At 44.4% G+C, this 27,515-nt stretch overlaps 1 protein-coding gene across 3 annotated transcripts in view; it reads left to right on the top strand.

Moving 5' to 3' along the window:
- Window positions 1-27,515, top strand: part of LOC138569514 (uncharacterized) — a 653,579-nt gene that overhangs the window by 251,093 nt on the left and 374,971 nt on the right. For 2 of the 3 annotated variants that reach the window (XM_069647555.1, XM_069647556.1), the window contains exons 2-3: window positions 15,146-15,595; window positions 15,698-15,934. The exons of the other annotated variant lie outside the window; for it this stretch is intronic. In XM_069647555.1, the coding sequence (XP_069503656.1) occupies window positions 15,146-15,595; window positions 15,698-15,934 (687 nt within the window). The remainder of the gene's footprint in view (window positions 1-15,145; window positions 15,596-15,697; window positions 15,935-27,515) is intronic. 3 annotated transcript variants of the gene reach the window in all.

Consider the following 27,515-nt stretch of genomic DNA (forward strand, 5'->3'; position numbering starts at 1 on the left):
ACCAGGACCTTAGGCCTGCCACACCTGAGCACCAACCTCCCCTATTTCAGAGCAGTCAATAACTACACTCACAACCAACATATAAAACGTAAACTCCTTTTGCTTGGGTGCCACACCCAGACCTTAGGCCTGCCACCCCCAAGCACATCCTTCCGCATCAATTCAGAGGTACCACTCTAGAATTCTGAAATCCTGTTGCGGAAAGGGGCAAGTGAAGTGGTTTGCCGTGGCACAAGTAGCTTGCTGGTGCCATGTATGTCTTTTGTTTCTACTGTGGAGGCAGACCTTTAGTGAGAGGAGTTCACTGAAAACCTTTGTAACATCAGTTGCAGCACGTAACGCTGTGCGTGAAGTGGCAAGTGAAGTGGTCTACCGAGGCACAAGAAGCTTGCTAGTGCTACATGTGTCTTTTGTTTCTACTGTGGAGGCAGAACTTTAGTGAGAAGAGTTCACTGCAACCCTTTAAGACATCAGTCGCTGTGCGGAGCGCAGTGCGTAAAGTGGCACGTTAAGTGGTCTGCCATGGCACAAGAAGCTTGCTTGTGCTATGTCTGTCTTTTCTTTCTACTGTGGAGGCGGACCTTTAGTGAGAGGAGTTCACTGCAACCCATAAAACATCAGTCACTGCACAGTGCGTGGCAGGGGAAGTGGCAATTGAAGTGGTCTGCCGTGGAGCCACAGTTGTCGAGTGAGATCACCTACTCACCTCTTCTCTGCATTTTAGCAACAAGGCCACAAGAGTATTGAAGTCTGCTTGGCACGAAACAACAAGTCGTGAAGTGAGACAGAGTGAAGCAGCGAGTCGGCCTACGGCTGATTGCAGTAGTCTGTGATTAGACACGTTTCATTGCTGTCAGAGGAGTGCTTTTATTGTGAGTATTTTTCATTGACTCATTATTCATTGAACTATGGCTTTGTTGATTAAATCTCCAGATTCTCACATGCCCTCAAATTCTGCACAAGCGCATACGATCTTGCCTGTCCACTAAGAGCAACCAGAACTATTTTGCCCTACTTCTGATTTGACAATGCAACAATCTGACTGTACTAAAACTATGCCAATGCAATTAGCTTTTAGCATGAGCGCCAGTTCTATTCTAAACGCTATGGGTTCAGACGCTCCGCAGTCTGTACTAGATGACTCTGCCTTTTTCCTCGGACGCGCAAATTATTCCGGACACCAATTCGTCTTGCTCTCTATCTTTATTTGTTCCGGACTTTCCAAAACATAGTGTGCCTCCAGAGTATCCTTTTCCTTTACATTCATCTCCTCCTAACACAAGTTTGGGTTATTGACGAGCGATGCTAACAATATACCTGGCTCCGCATTACACACACCTAACTCTGTCCACACTCACTAAAGCATACGAGTGCATTCTCAAGGAGATTAGAAAACTAAAATATACTTTAAACTCTATGTGGTCTAAATTAAACTTTGTGGAAGGGTTTATTTATGGAGTTACTCGGCACAAGCCAGACAAACTTGATTCTCTCCATATGGGTGACACTACTTCTTAGTATTGCAGGCTTATGACTTCACCATCTGAAACCTTCAGCCATTTAAACGAGGGAGGTCACCATGAAGTTGATAATTCTCTTGCTAACTTGAGTGACTCTGCGAAATCACTCATACCTGAACCCCGATTGTTATACATGCTTCGCAGCCAGAAGCGTCAAGGGTAGAGGCAACAACTTAATTGATTCCTTCATTGAACCTTACTTCCAAATCTGCGTCCATGTTTAGTAGGCAGGGAGGATAGCTCGGGGCAACGTGCTCGCCTTGGAAGCAAGACGACACAGAGCACCACAGGTTCGATCCCCAGGTCCGGGCTTAGAAATCTCAGGGTATTAAGTGCCTTATAAATAACATATCAAAATATTGGTCAAAGGATTTCACCAGTAACAAACATGGAAGTGATTCCTGACTCCTTGGTTATCAAGCCATCAAAGAAAACCAAGAATATCAAAAATGTTCCAAAGTCCAAAAACAAAGGATTTCGTACATTTCTGAGGAGGTTAAAAAACCTGTTTAACTCATCAGCAGAAAACCACAGATAGTAGGGGCATTGACAGCACTGCTGTCAAAGCCAACATCAATGCCATCTGAGCTGATTCGAGCAGCTGCATCACCACAAAAAGGGGGAAAAAGAAGATACCTATTCCTTTGGCTAAAGCAAAAAGTTCAATAAAGCATTTCTTAAAGTCAGTACAGGAAGAAGATATGGAGCTGAATATGAGCATTCTAACCCCTCACTCTAAGGTAAATGTGGAGCCATCAAGCATAATTACCACAATACATGTGGATTAACCCATTATCTCTTCTAACAAAGCTGAAAATATGGTCTTGGCTTCAACATTGGATTCAACAGTCAAAAGCCACTTTCTTAGACACCTTGCTCAGATATTTCTTCCTCTGGACCGATGTCCTCCTAAATCCCAAGAAAGTGCAGTTTTGAAGACTGCCCTCCAAGCCAAAGTTCTTCCCGGACCAATTTGGAAAGTAATGTAATACCAGCTAATCCTGGGAAGCCCTGCAGCAACACTGGTATATTGACTCCTTCTGAGAATTTCCTAGTCCAATCTTATCCATCTTCCTTATGATAGAAGAATGAAAATACAGGAACAACTGTTGGAGAACTCTAACCATCAAGATATGGGATTTAAGGGTCCGGCTGATTTTTTTATCCTCTTTGACAGCCTCTGTATCTCGGCCCTCCAGACCCATTACGCATGCCTCCATATAGGGACAAAGGGCTCCTTTGATCACACGTTTCGGAGTTTCAACTAAAGCTTGAATACCTTCCAAGAGAGCCTGTAATAATAAGCATTAGTAGCAATAGTGGCAAAGGGCATTTTGTGAACAGACCAATCTTACGAAACCCAACAAGCGAGATTCATACAACTGGTCACACATTGTTAATTCCCTGCATGTTGGAAACTCCTTTGCTAACAATATGAACTGAAATAAAAAGTTCTTGTTAGCATCTTGGAATACTAGGGGTTACTCACATTTAATGTCCAATTTTGATACGTTGCTGTTTGCAGCACTATTAATTGATCTGCCTCCGGGAAACCTGGCTTGTTGATTGTCCATTACTTGATCGCTTTACCATTTGTCATGGTAAAGATGAGCAGGGTCCTCGAGGCAGACTTTATGGTGGTTTACTTTGTGCAGTGCAAAATGGTCTGGGTATTTCAATGTCTCAAATAGTAGCTCATAGAGGAGACATGCAATTGGTTAAATTTCAGTGGGTAGATTTTAATTCAAAGATGTCTTGCTTTTGCCTAAATGCCCAAATAAAAATAACATCTATTTCATTCTGAGGTCAACACACATAAACATTTTTTTGTTAAGTCTCTCAGCCCTTCAATCTCAATAAATGGTTGAGGAAGGTACCAGTGTTATGGTGCCGGGTGACTTTAACAGTGAATGACTTGATCCTAGCTATTATTTGGATGGTCATCGAGCCAAAACTTAGTTTTAATCCAGGCATCGTGGCTCTAAGATCCGATTTGAAATGAAGACTTTGGATCTATTGTTAAGGAATGGAAATATGGAAATATTGTTGGTGATTTCATGTCCTCATTTGACTTGGAGGAATTCTCACTTTAGGTCAACCAAGATTATATTTTTCTCTCAAGAGATCTCAAAGTGTTTTGTCGAAAACTTGAATTATTGAATCTTCACTGAGTGACCGCTGTATATTGTCCTTGCTGCTACTGATACCTTTTGCAACAGCTAATTCTGTTAACTATATGCTGTCTGTTGAAGTGAGATGTAGAGATCAATCTTTAATCTGTAAACTAGGGCTTGCAGCCCATTTTAATCAAGTTGTTATGGGCTGTGACAATACAGATAATGAATCCTTAATTGATCATAACTTGTACGACTATGTTATACAAACATTGTTGATGAGTTTAACAACTGAGAAATTCCTGTCTAGTCCCTCAACTCAAATAAGTGCTCATAAGCCTACTTTTGATGCCCTGATTGAGTCAAAAAACAAATGATGTGAAGTGATATTAGGAGTCTAAATAAGCATGATGCAAATAATAGGTTACATATTTGTAAATTAAAGCAAGATTACACTAACTGGGTAAAATCCCATCGCCAGGCAATGACTTTAAGAGATGCGGGAGCTATGCTTCGATGCATAATTCAAACGGATGCCGGTACGTTCTGTAGGTTAATTAAGTCCCCAGATATCCAGAGATTCCTGCAAATCCAACCAATTTCAGCTCGGATATGGGAAGACCACTTTACAAAGCTTTATGTGAGCTCTTGTACTGTGAATGAAGTTTCAAGAATTGCAGTTCAATGGAGCAAACAATTGCAATTCAGCAATTTATTTTGAAATGCAAAGCGTTGAATGCTCCAGGACCAGATGGCTTAGCAAATGCCACCTTGAAATCTAATCCATTATTATGGTCTGCAATTCCTTGGGGCTTTTTCAATAATATGTTAAGTAATAATATCCTACCTCCCTCTTGGAAAGGAACCTTGTTGGTTCTTATTTATAAACCTGGTGGAAGACTGGCTCCAACACATTTTTAACTCTTCAAGTACAATTTTACAAGTCTGATTTTAAAGAATTTACAAGCCTGGGCAAGAACATCAGTCAGAATTTAGGAATGGCATAGGCACTTCTCTGAACTGCCTGCAGCTGCAGCTGTTGTGTAGGCAGGCACTTCTGGAAAAGAGATCAACATACTTTTCCTTTTTAGACATATCCAAAGCCTTTGACTGTATAAACAGGGCAAGACTGTGGCAGACACTGCATAAGCTTGGTTGTCCAGATGTGCTGCTTAATCTTTTGGTTGGCTTACATCTCGGCACACAAATCAGACTTCATCAACAGGGTTCCTTTATTGAATGGATTAGTACCCATTGGGGGCTTCGCCAGGGCTGCGTATTAGCACCATTCTTGTTTAATTTATATATTTGGGATCTGTGCATCACAATTGATCAAGTCCTGGCAAATCCACCAAACTAGGTAATGTCCATCTTCATTACTTGGCTTATGCAGATGACATGATCATATGTGATCTTACCCCTATATGACTTCAAAGATCCCTGACTGCTTTGAATTACTATTTTATGGATTTGGATTTGAAATTAAATGTCAGTATATAAGAATCTTGATTACTAATCCAACAAAACAATCCAAGTTCAAGTGGTTTTTGAATGAGTCTCAGTTGCAAGTAGTAACTAGCTTTAAATACTTATGGGTGACATTTTATTCAAAAAAGGTTAAACAGGTTTTGTTTAACAATGCTAGAGTATTAGGTACAAAGGGTGCAGCTGAGTTTCAGCTGATGGATAAAAGATAAGGTCGTTTTTTGCTTTTGCCCTTACTTAACTACTACCACCAAAGAATAATACCTAAAAGGTTGTATGGTGCAAAGTTTATGTATTTTTTGATATATTGGGTAAAAACTGAAGTATTATTGTAGAGAAAAACGCTTTTGATCCCCCAAGGTGTCCCAGGAGCAGTGTTGAGCCATGAGCGAGGCCTAATTTCTCTGTAAACTCAAGTTAATTGGAGGCTATTGCAGCTTTTTTAGAAAGATACTACTTCCACCATCGGATAGTTTATTTACCAATTTGAACTTGGAAGCTGAACGTTCTGCATGCAAGGTTTTGTTAACTTGGAAACAACAGTGCAATTCTCTCCTCTTGAACATTAATTCATCCGAAAACAAACTAATTAGTGCGCCTGTGAAGGTAAAAAAAATGTTATTCATATTAGATTGGTTTGGAAACATCCCTCATTAATGCATTATCATCTTTTTTTATCATTTTAAAAGAGAAATTAGATCTTTTAATGTCATTTTGGCATATCTGATTAAACATCCGTCTAGAGTTTTAAGGAACAATATGTGAAGCCTAAAATCAAATTCATATTCCACTAGAGAAGTCATGGGAGCTAGAAAAAAAGATTTTAAGAGCTGAGAGAGTTTGTAGATATTTTGCCTAGATGTCGAAACTTGAATGTGGTGGTTTGTACAAAGATGTTCGCAAAATGCGGGTATAATAGGAATACGTTATGTACAGAATACGTTTGGTGTAGCATTTTATCGGTACAGGAAATTATTCTATGTATTACTGCGACAACATTTTTAAAGTTGGTCTTAACTTGATGATTTTTATTCGACCTATTAGGAGGGTTATAGTTGCTGCAATGATGTACTGTATTGTATTCTGTTTATATTTTAAATGTTGCGTAAAAGGTTTATGTAAACAAATACACGCATAAATAAATAAAAGAAATACTGTCAAACTTGTCAAATCTCCAAACAAAATAAGAAATTCACCTAAAGTCAAATCCTGACGGACAATAAGACCACATGCACAACACCAAACATCTCCCTTAAGAACAAATAAAAGGATAAGCTCCATAGAAAAGAGAGAAACAAAACTAAGATCACACTAAACGAATGCAGCTGCAAGGAAGCAGTTTGTTATATAGCACACAAACATGGGTTAATTACTCCCATGTTCGTGTGTAAACGTACACGTAAAATTTGTTGGTAACAATTATTAACGTATGCATACTATCCATTAGCTAGCTTTCTTCTTGTGCTCATGCTCATAAATCCACTAAACTACACATGGACCTGTGAGCATAAGTGCTTCATTATTCCATGACCTAAAACCTAAAAGCTACTACTTGTGACACACAACTTCTACACATGGACCCGTGCATAAAATGCTTCATTTGCTACATGACATAAAACTACTTCTTGTGGCACAAAACTCCTGCACATAAAGTGTTTCATTATACAATAACAAAACTACTTCTTGAGCACACACCTCCTGCACACCAAGTGCCTAAACTAGTCCTCGTGACACAAACCTCTGCACATCAAGTGCTTCAATTACTCACTGGCATACACCACTGTTCGTGACACACATCTCCTGCACTGCAAGTGCTTAGTTGACTTCCTGTGGTGCATAAACCCTTGCACACACGTGATTCATCATTCTCAGACATACAACTACTAATCGGGGTAGTAAGAACAAACTACCCATCATGCTCACGTCACTCAACATGAATAATGTGTCCGCTACACAACATAGCAGCAAACCCAACTATCTTGCTCTTATTACATAAACTTGCACAGTTGTGGTGAGACTACTGCACAAGGAGTGAGAATTTCACTAGAAATTCCCTCAAGATACTGGTGATCAGGCACTACCTTACAGGAGTAATCTCGATAGAATGTAACCTTCTTTTCAAAAAATGTTGCATGCTTTATTTAAATCTCATACATGTCTATGTTGTGCAAATCTAAATTCTCACATTTATATACACTACACTCCATTCACCTAAGCTCATCACTGCACCAATCTGCAATGTCTCACAGACACACATCAAAAACTCATGACTTCCATTACTCAGAAGTCTACAAATATTCACCTTAGAATAATCATTTCTGTTTGACATTATCAATCATTTCTAATTCTTCGACCGCGGAATGATTAACTCCATCCCTCATTTGCATAACGTCAATCCACTCTCCTATATTTCTTTTTACAAAAGCTTCCAATTGCAAATATGCATCTATACACACGCCAGAAAAACATCCAAATTGCTTGTAAACCTCATCAATCTATCTAGTATTATACAATAAAGTCATGCCTTTATACTGTTTACATATATAAAATATATGTATTTCTACTGTGCTATATGCAGTAAACTAAACATTACTGAAACATCTCCACCCCATCTTTCTCCTCTAATGGTGCCTACCCAGCAATGTGCAAATCAGGGAACCATTCTGTAACATAAGTGATAAGCCACACAATGCATTGAAATTTACTCCGAGAAAACTTTGTAAAAGAAAATCATGCTGTGGACAGGGATGTCATTTCACCAAAATGCCTGGGGTAGCGGAAGTGACATCACACAACCCTTGAACTCTGATGACAACACAGGAAGTGATGTCATTTGACCACATCCTGAAGTGTGGCCAAATGACCACACCATGTAATGTCATCCTGTTCCATGTTATGGTACATTGATATGCCATGTAATCATAGTTTGTCATGGTTCAATATCATAGGCCATGTGACGATATGCCATATCACAGTATGCCATAGCATGATATGAGGTAACATTTAATGTCATGTATCGTGCCACGAGTTGTGAAAGGAATCGGAAATCAGACCAAGACAGGAATATTGAACCAATTGAATATAATTAAGGTAATTATTACAGTGGGACAAAATTCATTGTTGAAATTAAGAGCTTCAGGTTCTTGGGCTAACAGAAGTTACCTGAAGTCTGGATTGAAGGGGTCTCCAACCCTCTGTTCTGCCTCTTCTTCTGGTTTTTTCTTATCTCTTTAGGCCCCAGTCTCGAACTTGAGGGGTCCCAGCACTCTTCAATTCACCTTGGATTTCTTTTTCTCCGTGATGCTCAGTCTCAGGCTTTTGTGTTTCCTGCACTCTTCTTCACTATTCCTTCTTATGGTTCTGTTTCTTGCTTTTCGTGCATTCTCATATATAATGCTGTAGTCATTTGTAATGTATGTGGAAACTGGAGGAGCTTCTTAGCAGGCAATTGAAATAGTCAAGAAGCTTTGACTACTCTCAACTTCTCTGGTGGCCTGTGAAGGGTTTTACGAGTTACCTCTGTCTGTCTCTCCTCCTCGGTATTCTGGTAGTCACCCTCCTTGCTGCTAAACCATATGCTTTTTCCCCTCGCTTTGTGTCCAACACCCTCAAATCAGCGTCCTGACCTTAACCCCTTGTGCGGGTCCAACTGGCCCCTCTGACCTTTATGAGACAATCTGCCTAACGACTCCTCCTGATGCTCTTCAATCTCTTCCTTCTCTACCATCCCCTCCTGAGGTTCTCCAACCTCCACCTTTTGGTGTTTTCCAAACTCATCCTTATCTTCCCCAACCACCTCTTTCTTATTTATTTATTTATTTGTTTGTTTCACACCAGAGTCCGCAGGCATCAAGGCGCACTTAAAAAGGACAGACACACAAACATCCTTAAAAAGGTAAAGAACCAGATACGTGTATCAAGTAAATAGTAACGTTTTCATACGTGTATGGAAGGTCAACAAGTTCTCCTGCCTATGTAGATCCACTGGCAGCTTGTTCCAGGCCACAACCACCTGGACAGGGAAAGAACGGCCAGCTCCTCTTGCACACTTGCTTCGAGGACATGTTAAATACATGGTGTTGTTGGATCGAGTAACTCGTGCCGATTGTTGCTGTGAAAAATTCTCACATAAATAGGATGGTGCCCGTCCATAGAGGCATTTATGCGTCAGTGTATTGACCTTAAAACAGACTCTGGCCGCAACCGGCAACCAATGTAAGTCCCTTCTATACGCAGAGATGTGTTCCTTCCTAGATGCACCTTTAATAATGCGTACAGCATGATGTTACTCCAGCTCCTCCAGATTTCCTTCCACCCCCCCTCCTGATGCTCTCCAACTTCTTTACTATCTCTTTCCACCTCTTCCTCTTAGTGTTCTCAAGCCACCCATGTACCACCTCCTCTTGATGGTGTCTGCCACCTTCCTCCCTTCCTCATTCTCTTTTCCGACCTCCCCATTCTCTTTTCCCACCTCATCCTTATGTTTTCAACCTCCTCCTTAACTCCTACCACCACCTTCTACCTGCTGTTCTCCAAACTCCTCTCCCAAATCCTGCTTTGAAGCAACCTCTTCCTGCTCTTAAAGCTCCTTCTTGCCAAGCGCCTTCTTCTCGCTTAGATTCTTCCTCTCTCCAACTGCCCCCAAACCTCACCACCAGCTCCTTCTCCAAACACACACAGTGTCTGCTTTTTGGGTTTATATAGTCCCAGTAATCCCTCCCACTGAGCTGGACATCCTGTAAAGGTCTTCAGCTGTGATTTTGAATTGTTTTTAACTGTGATTGGCTGGTGGAAATACTCTTCTAAGCTTAAAGGCTCTTGTCCAAGATCTTGGATTTTACATTCCCATTTATTGTGGTCTGGGTTGTGCTTCATGACGCAGGGTGTTTTGTCTCATGGTTTGTGTCTTTTAGTACCAGTGGTGAGCATGGTATAAGCTTTTTTTCTCCTCTATCACCCCTGCATTCAGTGTATTCATTTAGCGAGCAGTGTCAGCATTAATGTTCCTACACAAACTTGCTCTGCAAGTTGCGCAGGAAATGTTGTGCTGCAGCCCCTGTCCTTGTGGGCAAGAGAGCCAAGTCACTCATATATTGCTGACAAGCCCCTGATGTGTGGGCAGGTTTTTATGCGGGACAGTGGCCTCCTCCACAACATACACAATGGGCTTCTGTTGGTGCTTGGAGTCACTATTTCTTAAATTGGCATTGTCAGTATTATGGTCTATATGAATGAGGGGATGTTTGCCCGGAGGAAACTAGGATTGTCGTTTTGAGCAAATTGCCTTGTTGCAAAGTGCACATTTGATGTGTTTTGAAGGGCTAATGGCTAAGTTCCCTGTGACTGTTCCCTGCTTTATGATCTAGGGGGGGATAGGGGATACTCTTCAAAACTGCCACCGACCCATCCACTGGATTGAGGAGGCACCTGGCCCTCTTGGTCACTACACTAGAAGTCCCCAGAGTCAAGCAGGGAACTTTGTGACTCATATTATGCTCATTCATGATTTGTCATGCCAACATAGGTCATGATGAGGTCATGATATGGCATTACTTATTTATTTTAGAATTTGTACCACACTACATGCAATGAGTAACCTCTGGGCATTCAGGTAAGATGGCAGAATTAGATGCAAGACAATGTTTTCTAGAGAAACCAGGTAGTAGTCTTCTTTCTAAATTTAAGGGGGTATGGTTCATTCGAGGAGGGTGCCTGTGGAAGAGTTCTACAGCTGGGGACCATGGTATAAGAAGGATGTGACATGTTATCTCATCATAGGTCAAGTCATTATATGTCATGGGGTGATTTGTAATGTAATATAAAGTGTATTCATTTTCCATTGAGTCATTCCCTTGGCACATGGGTTTGGAAGAGAATGCTATGTCAGAATGTTAGTGGGAGAAGCGAGGGGGCAGATGCCAAAGCTTGTTGATGGGTGCACGCTGGACATTACCAATTCTTCTGCACAGGTATATTTCTAGGTGGCAAGTTTTGGCATGCTGCTTGTTTCACGATCAGTGAGGAGTACCAGAAGAGCTGCTGGTCCATAAAACGTGGTGTACATGTGTGTTGTGGGTAGAGGTGTTGTGTAATCATACTGAGGGAGCTCGCTACAGCTCTGCTGAGTTAGTGAGGTGGTGAAGGTACCAGCAGGCAGAAGACTGCAATGCGTGTATGGTGATCCATGTACGTAATGAAAAACTGGAGGAAGAAAACATGAGTACATTAGTGGGAGGTTTGGATGGTGTAAAGAGGTTTGGACCAGCAGTATTTGTGAGACCCAAGAATTCTGTTCTTTTGATAATTGTTTGGGATTAGGAGTACAGGGTTATTGCATTCTCCTTGTCCCCATCTGGTGCATGCTCATGGAGTTCTATTCATGTCTGTTCGCTATTGATGGGCATAACCAACCTGGGTGAATATGGCCAACACGTGGGTCTAACAGGGATATTGCGATAGAAGAGGGAACTTGTAATCCTGTGTCAATGTTGCAGGGAGGAGTGAGCACTTCCCTTAGACTCAGCCCAGGTCTGTATGCTAATGTTGTCCTAGGCCCGACCTGCAGTGCTTGAGAGTTGATGTTGATGTCTTGTGTCTTGTTGTGATGGGCGGGTGCCTTAGTGAGGCTGTCACGCTGAGTCAGACCTCTGATGGGCTTGTGTCTGCTTTGATGTGTTCCAGGGTCAGCATTGTTTCTGTGTTGCAGACAAATTTCAGCCGTGTCTGTGAGGATAACTGAACAATTAATAATACTCCTTTAGAGGCATAAAAAAAGTAAAGAAAAATGTGTTACACAATTCTTCTTTCTGATTGTTTGTGGGTTGAAAGTAAAAGCCTCTGCAAATGGCCTGCCCTGGGGAAGCATGAAACTATCAGTCAGTGCTATCCAGAGCTACCCAAAGCACAGTAGAATTTCCCTCTAGTTGGGAGAGCAATGGTTAACATATGGAAAGTTCATATTACCTCTTGATATTGTCATGGCCCCAGAACACAAAAACCATACCATCTAGTGATGGGGGCAATGGGTCACTTGACTTACTTATTTCCCTTTGGGACCCATAAACACAGGGGCCTTGGCTGGACTCAGTCCTGGCGCCTTTGGTGCCAGGCTCATATGGAGATGTGAGCAGGAACACTTTATTTCAGTGCGGGAGTGCTTTACTTTATTTCAGTGCAGGAGTGCTTTTATTTTACAAGAACTTTCCAGGGGCTGAAAGCCTTTATTCCAGAGAACATCCTTGTGTGCTGACTAATCAGGTGTGGCTCCCTAGGCCTGATCTACATGTGCTGACTCATCGGCTGTGGCAGGCAGGCAGGCTGAACCTGATGGGCGTGGCTTCAGAAGCTCAGCTATATAAGCTGCTCAATCCTTAAGGCCGGTGCTTCGCGTTACTGTGCACTCGCGTGCAACGTGATGCTCACCGCCGCTTGGACCAGTTTACTTACCTTTGAAACCAGCCGTTTTCCTACATACTCACCTCCAGGAAACTGGTGCTTCATCGCTTCATCTGCAGACTCATCACCTGACATCCAGTGATCTTGATCCCGAAGCCGCAGCACCGCGCTCCGCATCAACGAACTTGGACCCTGTGAAGAAGAAGAAAGACAATGTTAGAACATCCGTCCTAGGGCCGTGCTGCATTTGAACCCCAGGCGCCCCCTAGTTAACACCTTATCGGCTACTGTACCACTGCAGCTTCGTTCCTCATTCCCTCCGGCTGCCGCCTCGAGCTCCACAGCTTCTGCCGGGCCGGAAACATCAGCTGCAAGGGAAGAAAGCAAAAGAGCAAACATCAAAAGCGGAATGGACAGCAATACAAGACAACCAACTTTACAATATAACAAAAACAGACGAGGAAAGACAAAAGCAAACAGGAACACTTACCTAAAGTATAGTGGCTTAGTCGCAGCAGGACTGGACTACCACGTGCAAGGGACCAGCGTAGGAACACGGTCCAGATCATAAAAGCGCCCTTGCCAGAAGCAGCAGGACGGAGTGCTCACCAAAACTAATGAACAGATGAGCTTTCCAGAGACAGCGCATCCTACTGGTACCATGGTTTGGGAGAAGGGGTCTAGAAGGGGATCAGGCGCACAAGCTGGCATACTCACACCCCCTATTGTCCATGCAGGAGCAGTTCCGAGCAGCATCACCTATTACCACCAGTCACCACATAAGCGCTGAGGGCGAAGTCGGACCCGAGCGACCTCACCCCCGGGAGGGCTGCAACCGTGCCCCAACGATATGTATGTTTCATTGTTTGAGGTATCCATATCTGAATGAGTCGCTCTCGCTTTCATTTAAAAACGCTTTGCTGCATTTGAGAATCCTTTTGGTTGTCACCTACTGTCATGGCTATCGTGGAGCAAGCAGGGAACAATGCCTCAAGCATAAGGAACACAGCATTGCTAGTGTACCTGGGTATTCTTAGTAAGGCGGTGGAGAAAGACCAGGACAGTCGGAAGGTTAGGCAACCAAGGGCCAATCCATCGAGACATCTTGGATTTCGTAAGAAGATCCCGGGAGAGTAGAGAAATCAGGGACAACACACAGGAAAGCCTATTTATTTATTGTACTTCACACCCCGCAACACGTGCCAGATGTTCCTGGATCCTGCCTGGAACCACTACATCACTCATTCTGACCCACCCAGGAGAAGAGGAAGAAGGTAGGGAAAACACCAGAAAGAAAGAAGAAGCGAAGAAGGAAGAAGACAAAGAAGACACTAGGAAGAAAGAAGAATAGGAGAAGAATCACTGAACCCGATTTCCTCCACGCTCCTCCACCATTGCCATTTCTTCAGCCGCGGGTCTCCGCAAAGTGGCTCCCTGTAACAAAAAAGAACGGACAAGTTTCGTGCGAATACAAGCATGTTCTCTGGGCCCTGGTCCTCCCTTTGTCTTCTTACCTTAGCACTCTCCTGGGTGTCTGCTCGCTATGCCCTTCCGCTGTTGCTCCCCCCCCACCATCATGCACCACGTAGCCGCTCCTGCAAACACTCTCGAGGAAAGGAAAGAAAGGACTAAGTGAGTGAGCGTAACTCATAAAGACATTCGTAGACATTAACAATTTAAGGACACGTACAATCATGAACATTTGCCCTAACGGATCAGGGTGTAATTAACTGCTGTGCTGTGCACGTCTCCCAGTGGAGTGATTGTCAACTTCACTACACCTCGCTGTCTATCAGAACTGTCTCCAGGTTGTTGCTTGATGAGATCTGGAGTCGCATGGGAAGCGACCAACACCACAAGCTCAGGCACATGGCAACCTGGGGGTAGGGGCTGGTTGATGGGCTGTGGGTGGTAAGGACACAGGGGACTACCATGGTGGTTCCTGTTTGTTCCATAGATCCTCAGAAATCGGAGGGGAGCTAGTTCAGATAAGTGGGTTGCAGCTGTTTCAGAGGCTACTGGGAAGACTTTAAGCCCTCCTCCCTCCATTGGACACTCCCTGCTGGCTGTGCCACAGCAAATCTGCATATCGGGGAGGGAGAGTTTTATGCAGGTGGCCAAGCGCAGGCATCGGGTATCGGTATCTCTACATGCCCGAAGGCTGGCAAGACAGGTAGGACAATACACCTACAGACTACAGAAACATCTTTCGACTGTTATCCCTTCTCTGCTTGATTGATACCGTATATGGGCTTCAATGCATTATAGTGGTGCAGATGTACTTGAGGACCAATGGAAGAAGATTATTTCCAATTGATGTACATTCCCTGTGATTTTATAGATAATCACATATTGATTTTAGATAAGAACCACTACACTCATCCCTTTGTTTGCTTTAAACTATAAATACTCATGTGTTCGCCCCTGACTATTTTCTTTGTTTTACTGAATCTGCCATCCTATTTCTAAATAGCTTTCATCTGTTACTTCAGGGGCTGCCCTTCAGATCTTATCTCGCAGCCTCCTGGGCCAAGGTCACACTTCCACTGAAATGTGTAAACCTTTTTTCCTGTTCTTAAAGCCATTCTACACCCCTATGTCATTTAACAAGCTCTTGGTCTTTGCCCACAGCTCACGGAGTCTCACTGTGTAATGGTGGAGATCACAGCATGCATTCTCCAGGAGGACAGCCAGCCCTGCGGTGCAGAGAAGGGTTGCCAACTAGTGACTCTGCTGCTAACATGCAGGATCCAGCCAGCGTGTCTCCCAAATCTTCTTTTTTCATGTCACAGAAAGAGTCTACTCAAACAACACCCACTTTCTTGGCCAGTACCTTACCCCTTCTGAATAGTTCCGCCCCAACAAGTAATCTGGGGCAGGAGAAGAATGGAGATATGTGCACAAAACCGCAAAGTAATGGTCAAGGAACTGCTGTCAAATTTTCACCAACTTCACCCTGTCAATCCATCGCTGCAACACCGAACTCTGTAACTTGGCATCAGCCTGAGCAAGACATCTGGCATCCACCTATGGGAAAGGATGTACTTTCCTTTGACATGCTGGATCGCCTCCAGTTTTCAGGTGACGCTTTTTACAATGTATCAGCTGACTCTCAAATTGGTGGTGTGCTAATGACACCAATAATCCAGTAGTAACTTGTTTTACTCCATTCCATCCTTGCAGGGGCTGATACCATTCCATCTGTCAATGATGATCTTCAAAAGTCCCTTGTGTGTAACTCAAAGGCGAATGATGGCCTTGACAGCCTGTATAGTTTACAAATTTCAGAGGCCTACATTGGTGACTCTCAAAACAGTGCTTCTTCTCCTGTGACAGAGCGTGCCCTCTGTGTCAGTCAGTTGGGTGCCTCTAAGTCCGATCAATTCAGGAACAGAGAGAGTGTGGCACACCGTCTTCCAGGTAAGGTAACCAGCGGTTGTCACTGTGTATACCTATGTCTCTCTATCATTGTATCTTGCATGATCCTTGTGAGTTACTGCCACTATTTCCTAATGTACTTAGCACTTTCTTAAATACTATTCTCTGGAAGTAAGGAATGAAGAGGGTTGACTGCTTATGCTATCTGGTAGCTTCTGTCCTAGATATTAACTTACGCAGAAACTCTGATCTCTACTACAAATTAACCAGTGTGCCCCTCTCCTTAGGTGATGCTTTTCTACTTGTTTTCAGCTTGTGCATGTTATGTCATGTTTTGTTATGTTATGATATGTTGCTGATATTTATACCACACACTACAACCCCTCAAGTGGTCTCTGTTGCTCACACACTTTCATGTGCATGTTTGACTCAAATAGTATTTTCACCAGGCCAAACCTCTTACTACGGTGTAGTGGGCAACTAAAGTCCTTGAATCCGGAAGGTATGTAATACATTCTTCACTGTTCACCTGTCATCTGATCGGTCGCCAGTCCACTCGCTCCTTCAATGTACTTGTGACAGGCCTGCGCATTGGGACCAGGAGGGTGTCCTAGGATGCTGGGGCCGGCATGGCATATGGGGGTCTTGAGCACAGCATTACAGCCTAGGTCATTGGAGTGAGTGTGGTACTCAGTGTGTGAGTCTAAACAGTTTTCCTGGGGACGCAAGAAGCAGGAGAGTAGGGTGTGGTATCTTCAACATTATTTTAAGGACAGTTGTGGATGGCATTTGCGGACACTGATGAGCATGGGCAGCTGAAAGAGTAATTGAGTCTTTTTCAGATTAAGATGTCCGTCTATTTTTCAGATGTTCCTATTCCACTACTGCTGGATATTCTTGGTGTTTGCCTGGTCTAGCATGACCAACCATTGAGCCTGCTGTCCTTTTGCCATTGGCCAGAGCTTAGTATACAAACATCTGGTGTTGTAATAGTGGTTTGTCGCAACGCTTTTCGCTTCTCTGTGTGAGGCCAGCCATGTCAGTAGATGAGGCATCCTCCCCTTGAAATCCTGCTGGGCTCCATACATTAAGGGAAATGCTCAATTTATTGGTCTTTTTCACTCTTGATGGAGGCCACCTCCAGTTACCATCTTTGTCAGAAAGCTTGGTCCGGGAAAAAGCTGTACCTTTCTTCAAAGTACGAGGGAAGGGACAGAACTGGAGCATCCATACTCTGACATTTTTGTGATATGAGAATTATTTTGCCTGTGGGATGGACCAACTGCAGGAACCTTCTGCCATAGTTTGTAGGATGACAGAAGTCCAGAATTGAAAAAGTGAAAATGGTAGCTGGAAGGTTTCCTTAGTCACCTGTCCTTGGGTGGTTATCGATTCCCGTGGGGTTATTTCAGCAATTTACAATTTTGTTGGGGCAGCCAGGCAGTGCCAGGTTTTTTCTTGATGCTTGCCTCGTTCATATCACATTTACAGATATATAATTTTGTTTCTACCGATCACAGGTTGGGTTCTGTTGTGGACCTACCAAACAGTGAACATATTTTATTCACACAAAGGTTGTGGTTGGGATAAACGCCTACAGGGACACAAGATTAATCTACAAGTAAAGTCTACCTCCCTCCTTGGAACATGCCTAAATCAATAGTGTCTTGATGGGTCAAATACTAAAGTGTTGGGGTCCTTCATTTCTTTTGGATCCCGACCTCTGCAAGCTTTTCTAAATGCTAAGCAGTGTAGGGTCTATCTTTTTCTTGGCTTAACTCTCAGTCATAGGTATATAGCACCCAGTGGCTCCTTGGACCTAGTTACTGTCACAGGTATAAAGCGCCCAGCTGCGCCTTTTCACCTGTCCCCTTTACAGAAATATGTTATACCAGCTCACTATTTGTAATCCACACCAGGAAGATATTGCATGGGCTACTTCTTCCCAATCAAAGGTTATGTAGCCCAAGCTCGCTTCCCAGAAAGAAGAGAGATCGAGCAATGTGAAGCGAAAGAGACTGAAAGCTTAGAGAGCACTCTAGTGTTTCTTGGCACACACCTGTGCCTGGGAAATGTAAGCATCCCAAACGAAAAAAACATTATAGATAGCTGCCCCTCTCTACGAGGAGCAGAGAACGGAAGATCTGGGACCGGCGTGGTGTAGCCAGGAGGCTCACCACTGAGAAGAAGAAAGCTGCTGAGCTGAGAAACACTGTGTGAATGTCAGGAGCCAGTGAGGGACTCCTGGGCGTTCGCAGACAGGGGAGCCAAGAGGAAAGCAAGCGTGTTGATCTGAAGCCACAGAGGACCTGTGAATGAAGGAAAGGAGGCCGCGAGAGGTAGGCAGATGGGAAAACTTCGTCTGCAGACCGTGAGAGAATTTACCATTGCCAACAGACACCGGTGAGTCCACCCAGAAGCAGCGGGGACACCAGGACGCATCAGCAAGCATGCTGAATGCAAACATTTGGGAACTACTTAATTGAGAAAGAGATACAGACTGGGCATGTTGAAAAGGGGGACCCTAATTTACAATCAGCCCCTTTTCTAACATGTGAATGTACACATGTGCAAATATTTAAACAGTAGAAAGAGGATAACATATCAAAAGGATGTATTATCCAACATTAGTACCCGGCGAGGGTCAACCAGAATGCAACAAGCATTCTGATTGGCCCTCGCCGGTGGAATTACCAGGCCGGGAATCCCTTGCACGCACCTACGTGCCTTTTGTTCCCGGCGGGGGGCGTGGCGGCCCTTAGCCAATGAGAAGGCTCGAAACGGGGCAATCCGTGCTCCGAGCCTCCCGATGGCTGGAGGCTGCCTTCGTCCCCCGCCAGGGACTCAGGTAAGTTTTTTTTCCCTACACCCCCAACCCTGTAAACGATCCCCTCCCTCCCCTCCCAACCCCGCTTACCTTCTTTTTTCTTCTTTTCAGGTAGCGAACACTTCAGTTCCCAGCGCGTCTGCTCCCGATGGCCACCATGGAAACGGACTACGTTTTCCCTTTCTCGGCTGGCATTTTATTTGACTTTTTTTTTTCTGTTTGCAGCGTTTTGGAACAGAAAAAAATGCTATTAGTACCCCGGTCTAACGGGCTGGGGTACTAATGGCTATAAACCCCTCGACAGCAGGTCAGTATGGGCCCCGGGGGCATTACCTGGGGCGGTATTGGCCCGCTGTCTCGTGGCTTATTGCCACATTATCTATATACAACTTTGAGAGTGACTGAAGACCCTGAATGACCAGATGTCCTGGCAGGAGAGTGTACCAGGCAGTCACAAGTGTGTGAAAACCAGAGGCCCTGGCCGGAGAGTATTGAAGAGGATTCTATTAACCAAGAAAGAAAAAACACAACACCTGTGTGAGAGAGAGAAGTGCCAGGTGTTTTGAAAGAAACCAAAATTGTAAAACCAGACAGTTTTGTGTGCAAGTGTCGTAGTTGGCCAAGAGAGGCCCAACGGACTGTTGTTTATAACAATTCATGGAGGCAAGAAGAATCCAGGGGAAGGGAAATACCCTCGGAGTCAATACCTTCTTCCTTGAAGAACCTTTGTTTGAACCAGTTATTCTTTCTTTATGAGCACTTCCCTAACATTTCCAAGGTTAAAGACACTTCCCTTTTTCACCTTAGAGTTTATTTTATAGTGTGAGGGTCAGAATAGAACTTTGGACACAGGACAGTTTATTTTTTGTCAATATATTTTTATTGTGATCAACAAGTGTACAGTGGTTACATAGCTTTCCAGGTGCAGTGTGGTACAAGTGGATGACCACGTTTTTTTTTAAATATAGGTAATTAACATTTCCCCCACTCTCCCTCTCTGCTCATCCCCCTCCGCCCAACTGAACAACAATCCAACAGAGGTGAGAGTAAGTGAAAGGCTTCTCAATGCAGTTTTATTTTAGCTGGTTATCAAAAACAGGTAACAGGCAATCGGGCATACAGCCTCACAGAATCATTCCGGGCAAATCAGGCTAAGCAATGTGTTGGGGTCCCCAAACTCTGGGCCTGACCAGAAATGTCCTCGGAGAGGGACGTTCGCCACTGCAACACTATTCTATTTGGTCAGGATCCTAAGGAGCCAACCTGTTCCTCTCCCAAAAGTCAAGAAAGGGAAACCACAGCGTGTCTATGGGCACGTCGGGTTCCAGCAATGCCACGTTGAGGCTCTCCATATCATACATTTCCTTAGCTTTGCACAGCCAGTCAGCTTTTGAGGGCAAACTGCTTCTCTTCCATCTCATGGTCAGACAGATGTGTGCTGCCAAGAGTAAGTTCCTTGGTAGATGGGGGAGGGCCAGGTAATGTTCATCCAGTAGCTCCTCCCCAAACAACACCAGGAACAGAGTATCTATCTATCTATTCCCTCTATCTCATGTATCCATCCGAGAATGTCCTTCCAGTAGACTTGCACACCAGGACAGTCCCACCACTGGTGCCAATATGTGCTAATTTGTGAGCAGCCCCGCCAACACTAGAGGCTGATGCCTGCGTACATTTATGCCAAGCGCTAAGGAGTTAGGTGCCATTGCATAAGTAACCTGCAATTATGCATCTTATATTGAACCACAATTGACGACTCCCAGACTGCTCGGAATATTACAGCCCATCTCTCCTGGTTATCCTCCCACCCCAGTTCCTTATCCCATTTCGCTTGAGTGTGACGGGACCGCAGGTGACCCATTTCTATGAGGGCACGATCAATTCTGGCAATTAGCCCCTTAGACCCAGATTGTGTATTTAGGATGCCTTCAAAGGGGGTGAGTTGCCGTTGCAAATAAGCTTCCCACTGTGATTCTATGAGGACCCCATTTAGCTGTAGGTATGGAAGTGGTTGGATCCTCAAGCCCTGTTGTGCACTTTGAAGTTCTTCTCTTTACAGAAAGACCCCCTCCCTCCACATCTGCCCTGCTCTTACCAACCCCTGCTCGTTTTGTGGCTGAAAGCGGATTGGATCTATGATGATGTCCCTAATCGGAGGGACCCAGATACAACTAACGGGTAGGGCCAAGTGGTGACGCAATGCATGTTCGGAATATTTTTCCATATTGACCATAACACCCCCAAAATAGGGTGCTCTCGCACCCTACATCAGAGGGTTTCAAAGGAGCCCAAAGCCATTCATCCAGGGTGATCGGGGCAAAGTAGCCGTTCTCCAAGTGAACTCACTGCTTGCCATCAGATTCCCTGATGTGGTCCACAATCATTCTCAGCTGCGCCGCCCTATAATATTCAAGTAGATCTGGGAACGCTATGCACCCTTTCACCTTGGGGAGGATTAATGTGTTGTATGCAATACAGGGTCTTTTACGCTACCATAAAAATGCCAGTAGGGTCAGTTTCGCTTCTGCTAGGAAGGCATCTGGGAGGGTGACCAGAGTGACTGGATCAGGAAGAGAAGGCGCGGTAGGATGTTAATTTTTATGGCCATAAATCTCCCTGCCAACAAGAGCTTTAAATTAGACCACTTCTGAGTATCACGTTTGAGCACCGTTCAGAGTAGGGTATAGTTTGCATGAAACAGGTCCTTCAGCTGTTTTGTAATTGGGATCCCTGGATATCCACAACTGTCTCTGGCAACCTTAAGGCCCCAAGTCGCTGGGTTCACATCCAAGCGAGGTCCTTCGCATCTCAACCGAGGGCTACCATTTTGTTTCTATTTATGCGGAACCCTGAGTGCTTGCGGTACTCCTCTAGTCTGGCTAAGAGCATTGGGATCGACCGGGATGGGTGAGTAATGTAAGCTAGAACATTGTCGGCAAACAAAGCCAGTTTGTACTCTCTGCCAAATTTGATGAGGCCTGTTATGGAGCTGTCATTCCGAATGATCTGGGCCAGGTATTCTACCACTAGGGCAAAGACTAAGGGCGACAGAGGGCACCCTTGCCTGGTTCCTCTTGACAGGGTGAAAGGAGAGGATGCTACGCTGTTGACCATGACCTTAGCCCTGGTGTTGCGATGTGCTTGCGCCCCCATAACCCACCTGGAACCTAGGTTGGCTTTAACACCTGGTGCATAAACAACCATTCCACCCTCTCGATGGCTTTTTCCGCGTCGATAGAAATCAGGGTGGGGTGTACGTCGTTGTCTGCTGAAACCCGATTCTGACTGTAAAGCTGATAAACTGTTCATTCTTAAATTGCTGAAGATTGTATTACGGAATAACTTCTTCATGTTTGAAGAAAAATACTTTATACAAATAGCCGGAACATCGATGGGAACCTCTATGGCCCCTAGTTACGCAACAACATACATGGCCTACCTGGAAGAAACCAACATCTTTAATGATGCAAGATGGACCCAACAACTGAAATGCATCTACAGATTTATAGACAACATATTTGGGATTTGGAGAGGCAAACACGAAGAACTCAGAGTTTTCTTTCAACATCTGAACCAGATGGCACCAAGGATTAAACTAACATCAAAAACAAGCAAAGAAACGATAGAATTTCTAGATGTACAAATATACAAGAAAAGAGGGAAATTGGAGACCACCATATACACGACAGAAACAGACAGAAACAGCATACTGCATGCCAGCAGCTTTCACCCAAAGAAAACAGTGGAAAGCATAGCATTCAGTCAATTTTTAAGATACAGAAAAATCATCTCTGAAGAAGGTGAATACAACAAAAAATCACAAGACTTGAAACAAAAATTCGAGAAAAGAGGCTACCAAGCAGTAAATATAACCACAAGTGCAGAAAAAGTCAGTAAAATCAGCAGAAAATAAGCTTTAAATCACAAGCCCAAGGACAAAGTAGACAATTTGGTATATGTCACCACCTTTTCACAACAAAGTCCGAAGATCAAAAAAATCATTAAAAAAAACTGGACAACTCTTTCATTGGATCCCGTAATGAAAAGACTGTTTCCTGAACCTTCACTCTTTGCCTACAACAAAGGGAGATCAATTAAAGATCAGTTAATAAAAGCAGACTTTTCAGCAGCAAGGGAAACACAGAAAAACCACAAAGGGACGATTCCTTGTTACAATTGCAACCATTGCAACAACTCAATCAAAGGCAACATAGTCACTCATCCCCACAAGGGATATAAGATAAATCTTCAACATTCAGCCACATGTGACTCGAAAAATGTAATATACGGCATAAGATGCCCGTGTGGGATATATTATGTCGGGATGACACGACAAAAGCCAAAACAAGATGGGCTGAACATAAATCGAACATAAGAACAGGGGCCATCAAATCGCCAGTTACACAACATTTCAAACAAGAGAGACACAACATTGCCCAGATGAGGTTCATCATCCTGGAACAGGTGAAAACCCCAAGAAGGGGAGGCAACCTTAACAAAATGTTGCTTCAAAGAGAAACTTACTGGATCGAAAAATTGAATTCTATGCAACCCAACGGCATGAATGCTGATTGGGATTTAACTTGTTTTTTATAACAACTGAACAAATGAAGAAGGGCATGTGAACTACATATGAAGAGTGAAGATCTCAATACGATCACACAACTAGTAAGGATATGTTAAAATGGCGCCCATGGAATACGAGGAATAAGTCACCTCGTCTAGTTCCTCAACAATACAGTTACCATAACAACCAAATTGAACGGGAACGCCAAGCCACAGTGGAACGCTCCACACACGGAAACATCAAGCGGTGGACGCCGGAGTAGGAGAGAAGCAAACCGAGACGAGCGAAAGATCGGTGAACGGTCGATTCAACACAGACGGCGACCCCCTTCCAGCGACAGGAACAGGCACGGCACTGGAACTCTAGAACAAAGGTGAGCACATGATTCAAATGCGCATTAACATCTACCCTTCCTGAAAATGTTAACAATCAGGGTTATGACACTGGGACCCAGAGCTTCTTCCCAAGCGACTGATCCCGGTGCATAACCTGCATCAAAACGCCCCAAAAAAAAAGACTGCATGGAGTGAAAACAATCTCCTATTGTTTTCTCAACAGATCTAACAAAGAGAGAGTGTTTGTTGCACGCTAAAGAAAAACAAATCATCAAAAATCTACAGGCCAAGTGTGGAAGGTGTTTGGAAGAACACTGGATTTTTTGTATCAGTGAAACTGAAGGTCAGAGGTATTTTCAATTAACATTTTTGAGAAGCACGTAATAAGTATTCTGAAACACTGAGTGAACAATGACACTGATTAGAATTTTTCTCTACTTAAATTACAGTAATTGATTTATTGGAACTTGTGAATAGCTCCCACCTGATGAAGGGCTAGAATAGCCCGAAACGCGTTGTGCATTAAAAATCAACACAAAGGCAATCAAATTGAAAGAAAAGAAGCCACATATTTGGATTGCCCGCATCTGTAAAAGACAGGGAATAGGAAATTGTGGACTAATTATGTAAATTTGAGTGGCTAATTCTATCATCACATTTTGTATGCATGTGTAGAGAATCACACTGGGAAATTTAGTCCCTTGAAAGAATTGTTTGTTTATGTAAGCAATGAGGTTGTGTACACAATAACTTGCAATGCTAAATTAATTGCGAGAAAGATATAAATTCCGTTTTGGGAATTCACTTTATTTTGAAATATTAAAAAATTAAATAAAAAGTCCTAACCATTGACGAGTACATCATAATTGAAAATTAAGATTTAATTTGCATAGCTATATATGCATAAGAGTGTGCATGGAGAATAGGTCACTCCGGTGAGGAGCGACCCTGTTTATTTGGTCTGTGTACGTCGTTGTCGTCAATAGCTGCTGTTAGATCTAGGGTTTAGCATATATTGTCAATGCCCTGTCGCCCCTTTACATATCCCAAATGGTCATCGTGCACAAGAATTGGCAGGACCATACTCAGTCTATTGGCTAGGATGCTGGCATAAACCTTTGTGTCCACGTTTAACAATGAGATTGGCCTATAGGAGCCACACTCAAGCTTATCTCTCCCCTCTTTGGGCAGCACTATAATTCTGGCCTCTGTGAAAGAGGGTGGGGCTTGTCCTGTGACCATGATGCCGTTAAATAAGAGAGTCTAAAAGGGGGTTAGGGCGCCTTTGAAAGTCTTGTAGTAGGCCGGAGTAAAGCCATCCTTCCCGGCGCAGATCCTGCCTTTAATTTGGAGACAGCGAGATCTACTTCCTCTGCTGCGACGGGCACATTTAGCATACCTTGGTCTGAGGTTTGTAATTAGGGAAACGCCAGGTGTTCTAGGAGTTTTGCTATGCTCTCTGGGAAGGAGCCACAATCTGAGGTGTGAAGTTCCTCATAAAACTTGGCGAAGCAGGTGGTAATGTCAGCAGGATCACCAATTATGGCACCTAAATGGGATTTGATCTTGTTGACCGCCCTTTCAGCCCTTTGTCCTCACAGTCTCGCTGCGAGTATGGTGTGGGCTTTATCGCCTTTCTCATAATATTTTTATTTGACGTATCTAAGATGATTTAACGCCTTACCATGCCATATGTCCTTTAGTTCTTGCTGGAGCTCCTTGACCTCTGCTGGGGTCTTGGCTGACCCCCCCTTCCCTTCTCCAAGGGCTGCCTCTCTTCTGCTTATCTCTTCTTTCAACTGGGTCTCTCTCAGCATTCTCGTTCTTTTCACAGATGTTCTTTGCGCTATTAACAAACCCCTTATGGTGGCTTTCGCTGCTTCCCACACTATCATGCGGGAGGGATTGCCTGTGTCGTTACGCTTAAAGAAATCCCGGATCTCCGAGTCCAGCAATTCCCTAAAGAGTTTGTCTTTGAAAAGTGTGTCATTGCAGGTCCACCTTCTGTCCGCGACTCTGCTAGGACCCAGGTCAAGCTCGACAGCGGTCATATCGTGGTCCGACCACCTTACTAGCTCAATGGACATGCCCTTAATGCTATGTTCATTTTCTGCCTCTCGGAAAATATAGTCAATCTGGGAGAATGTTTTATGAGGGGGGAATATAATGTGTACACCTTCGTTTGTGGATGTTGGGCCCTCCACGAAACTACTAGGAAGTGCTCCCTTATCAAGCTCTGAAAGAGCCCCTTATACCGGGAGTACGGGGGGTGGACAGCTCCTCTCTATATGATTTCAAGTCTAAGGCTGGGTCCATGACCAGGTTAAAATCCCCTCCACAGATCAAGGCCCCCCTCCCTTCTTTGTCCAGAAGTGCGAAAAGGTCTCCACTGAACGCTAATTGTTTGGTGTTTGGGGCGTATGCTGAGCACAGAGTGACTATCCTTGATCGAATAATCCCCTTTATAATGAGGTACCTCCCACGTGGGTCCCTGTGAGTGTTTGTGACCTGCAGTCCGAGGGCTGAGCGAAAGAGGATCCTGACCCCTCCCTTTTTGACTGGCCCAGAGGCCCATATGGCTCCCCACAGCTGTCTACCTTTGGGAGTGATTTTCTCACCCGTCTTGAATTTGGTTTCCTGCATAAATAGAATGGGCCTCATTACGAGTCCAGCGGTAACCGAGGCGGTAAAACCTATGGGACTCAATGAGAATGGGGATCATGGAAACACCGGCAGCATCTCGTAATGCTGCCGGTGTTTCCTCGTCCGCCTGCAGGCGGGCGGTGTTAAACCCGCCAGGTCAGACCTGGCGGGAACATCACCTCCCGCCTGCAGGAGTCGGGATCAGGCGGTCCAGAAACAACAGTGGCAGCAGGTTTACCGCCACCGTTATTTCCGGACCGCCTGATTTGTAATGAGGCCCAATGTCTAGTTTGGTCTGTTGGAAAGCTCTCACCAGCATCAATCTTTTTTGGGGCGAGTTGAGACCTTTAACATTTAGTGACCCACAAGCAGTTGGTCAGCTACCATATCCCTGCAAAGCTTAATGCATTGTCCCCTAGCCTTCCAGTATGCGCCTCTAAATGTTGGTTTCTGCTGGTTGTCGCCGCCATGTGGGGTAGATGCTGCCTAATGTCTTGAATTGGCGGTCCCTGGAACATGACCTTTCACTCTCCCCCATACCACTGTGCGATTTCCCCTGTATTCCCCCAAGCCCCCTTGCTCTCCCATGAAAATAAAGAGGAAAAAAAGGGTCCCCTAAAAACTGGAGATGCCCTAGAAAAAAACATAGGGCCACACAATGGGTGACTCCCCGAGGGGCCCACACCCTACAACATCAACTTATTAGCTATTAACTGGCATGAATGCACTGTGTCCACATGTTAAATCGTCCAGCCCGACGAACAGTGGGAGGCGGGTCGTAGGAGTGCCCACCAAATCACCCTCCACCTTGTCCTCAATTTTATGGACCCTCTCCTGAAGGGCGTTCACTGTCATCGTCATGCTACTCCTCAGGGAGCGGATCTTGTCCAACTGAAGACGCACATCTGCCTTCGTCAAGGCCTCCGGGTCTCTGCCGGGTATGACAGGGGCTTCCTGCAGTAGTGACGTTGCCATGGTTCGATCCGCTCAGCGGAATTCCTGCAGCTTTTGGTCCATCGCTGGATCTATCCAGCCCTGCATGCGCCCTTGTGCGTTTGCCTCTGTCTGAAGGTGTCTGTGTGAGGGACTGTTCTCAGGTATTCTTCTCCGGTATCAAGTGTTGCTTGGTTGGGTATGCACTTGCCAGGGAAGGGGGGTGCGGGTTGCAGTGGCAGCACTAAAACGGAGAACTGTGCCAGTTGCGCTTTATGGTGGAGCCCTTGCACTAGGCCTTTCTGAATTGCGGGCATG

Source organism: Ambystoma mexicanum, chromosome 2q (genome assembly GCF_040938575.1).
Source record: "Ambystoma mexicanum isolate Mex_15411 chromosome 2q, UKY_AmexF1_1, whole genome shotgun sequence".
In the NCBI taxonomy this organism is placed as follows: domain Eukaryota; kingdom Metazoa; phylum Chordata; class Amphibia; order Caudata; family Ambystomatidae; genus Ambystoma; species Ambystoma mexicanum.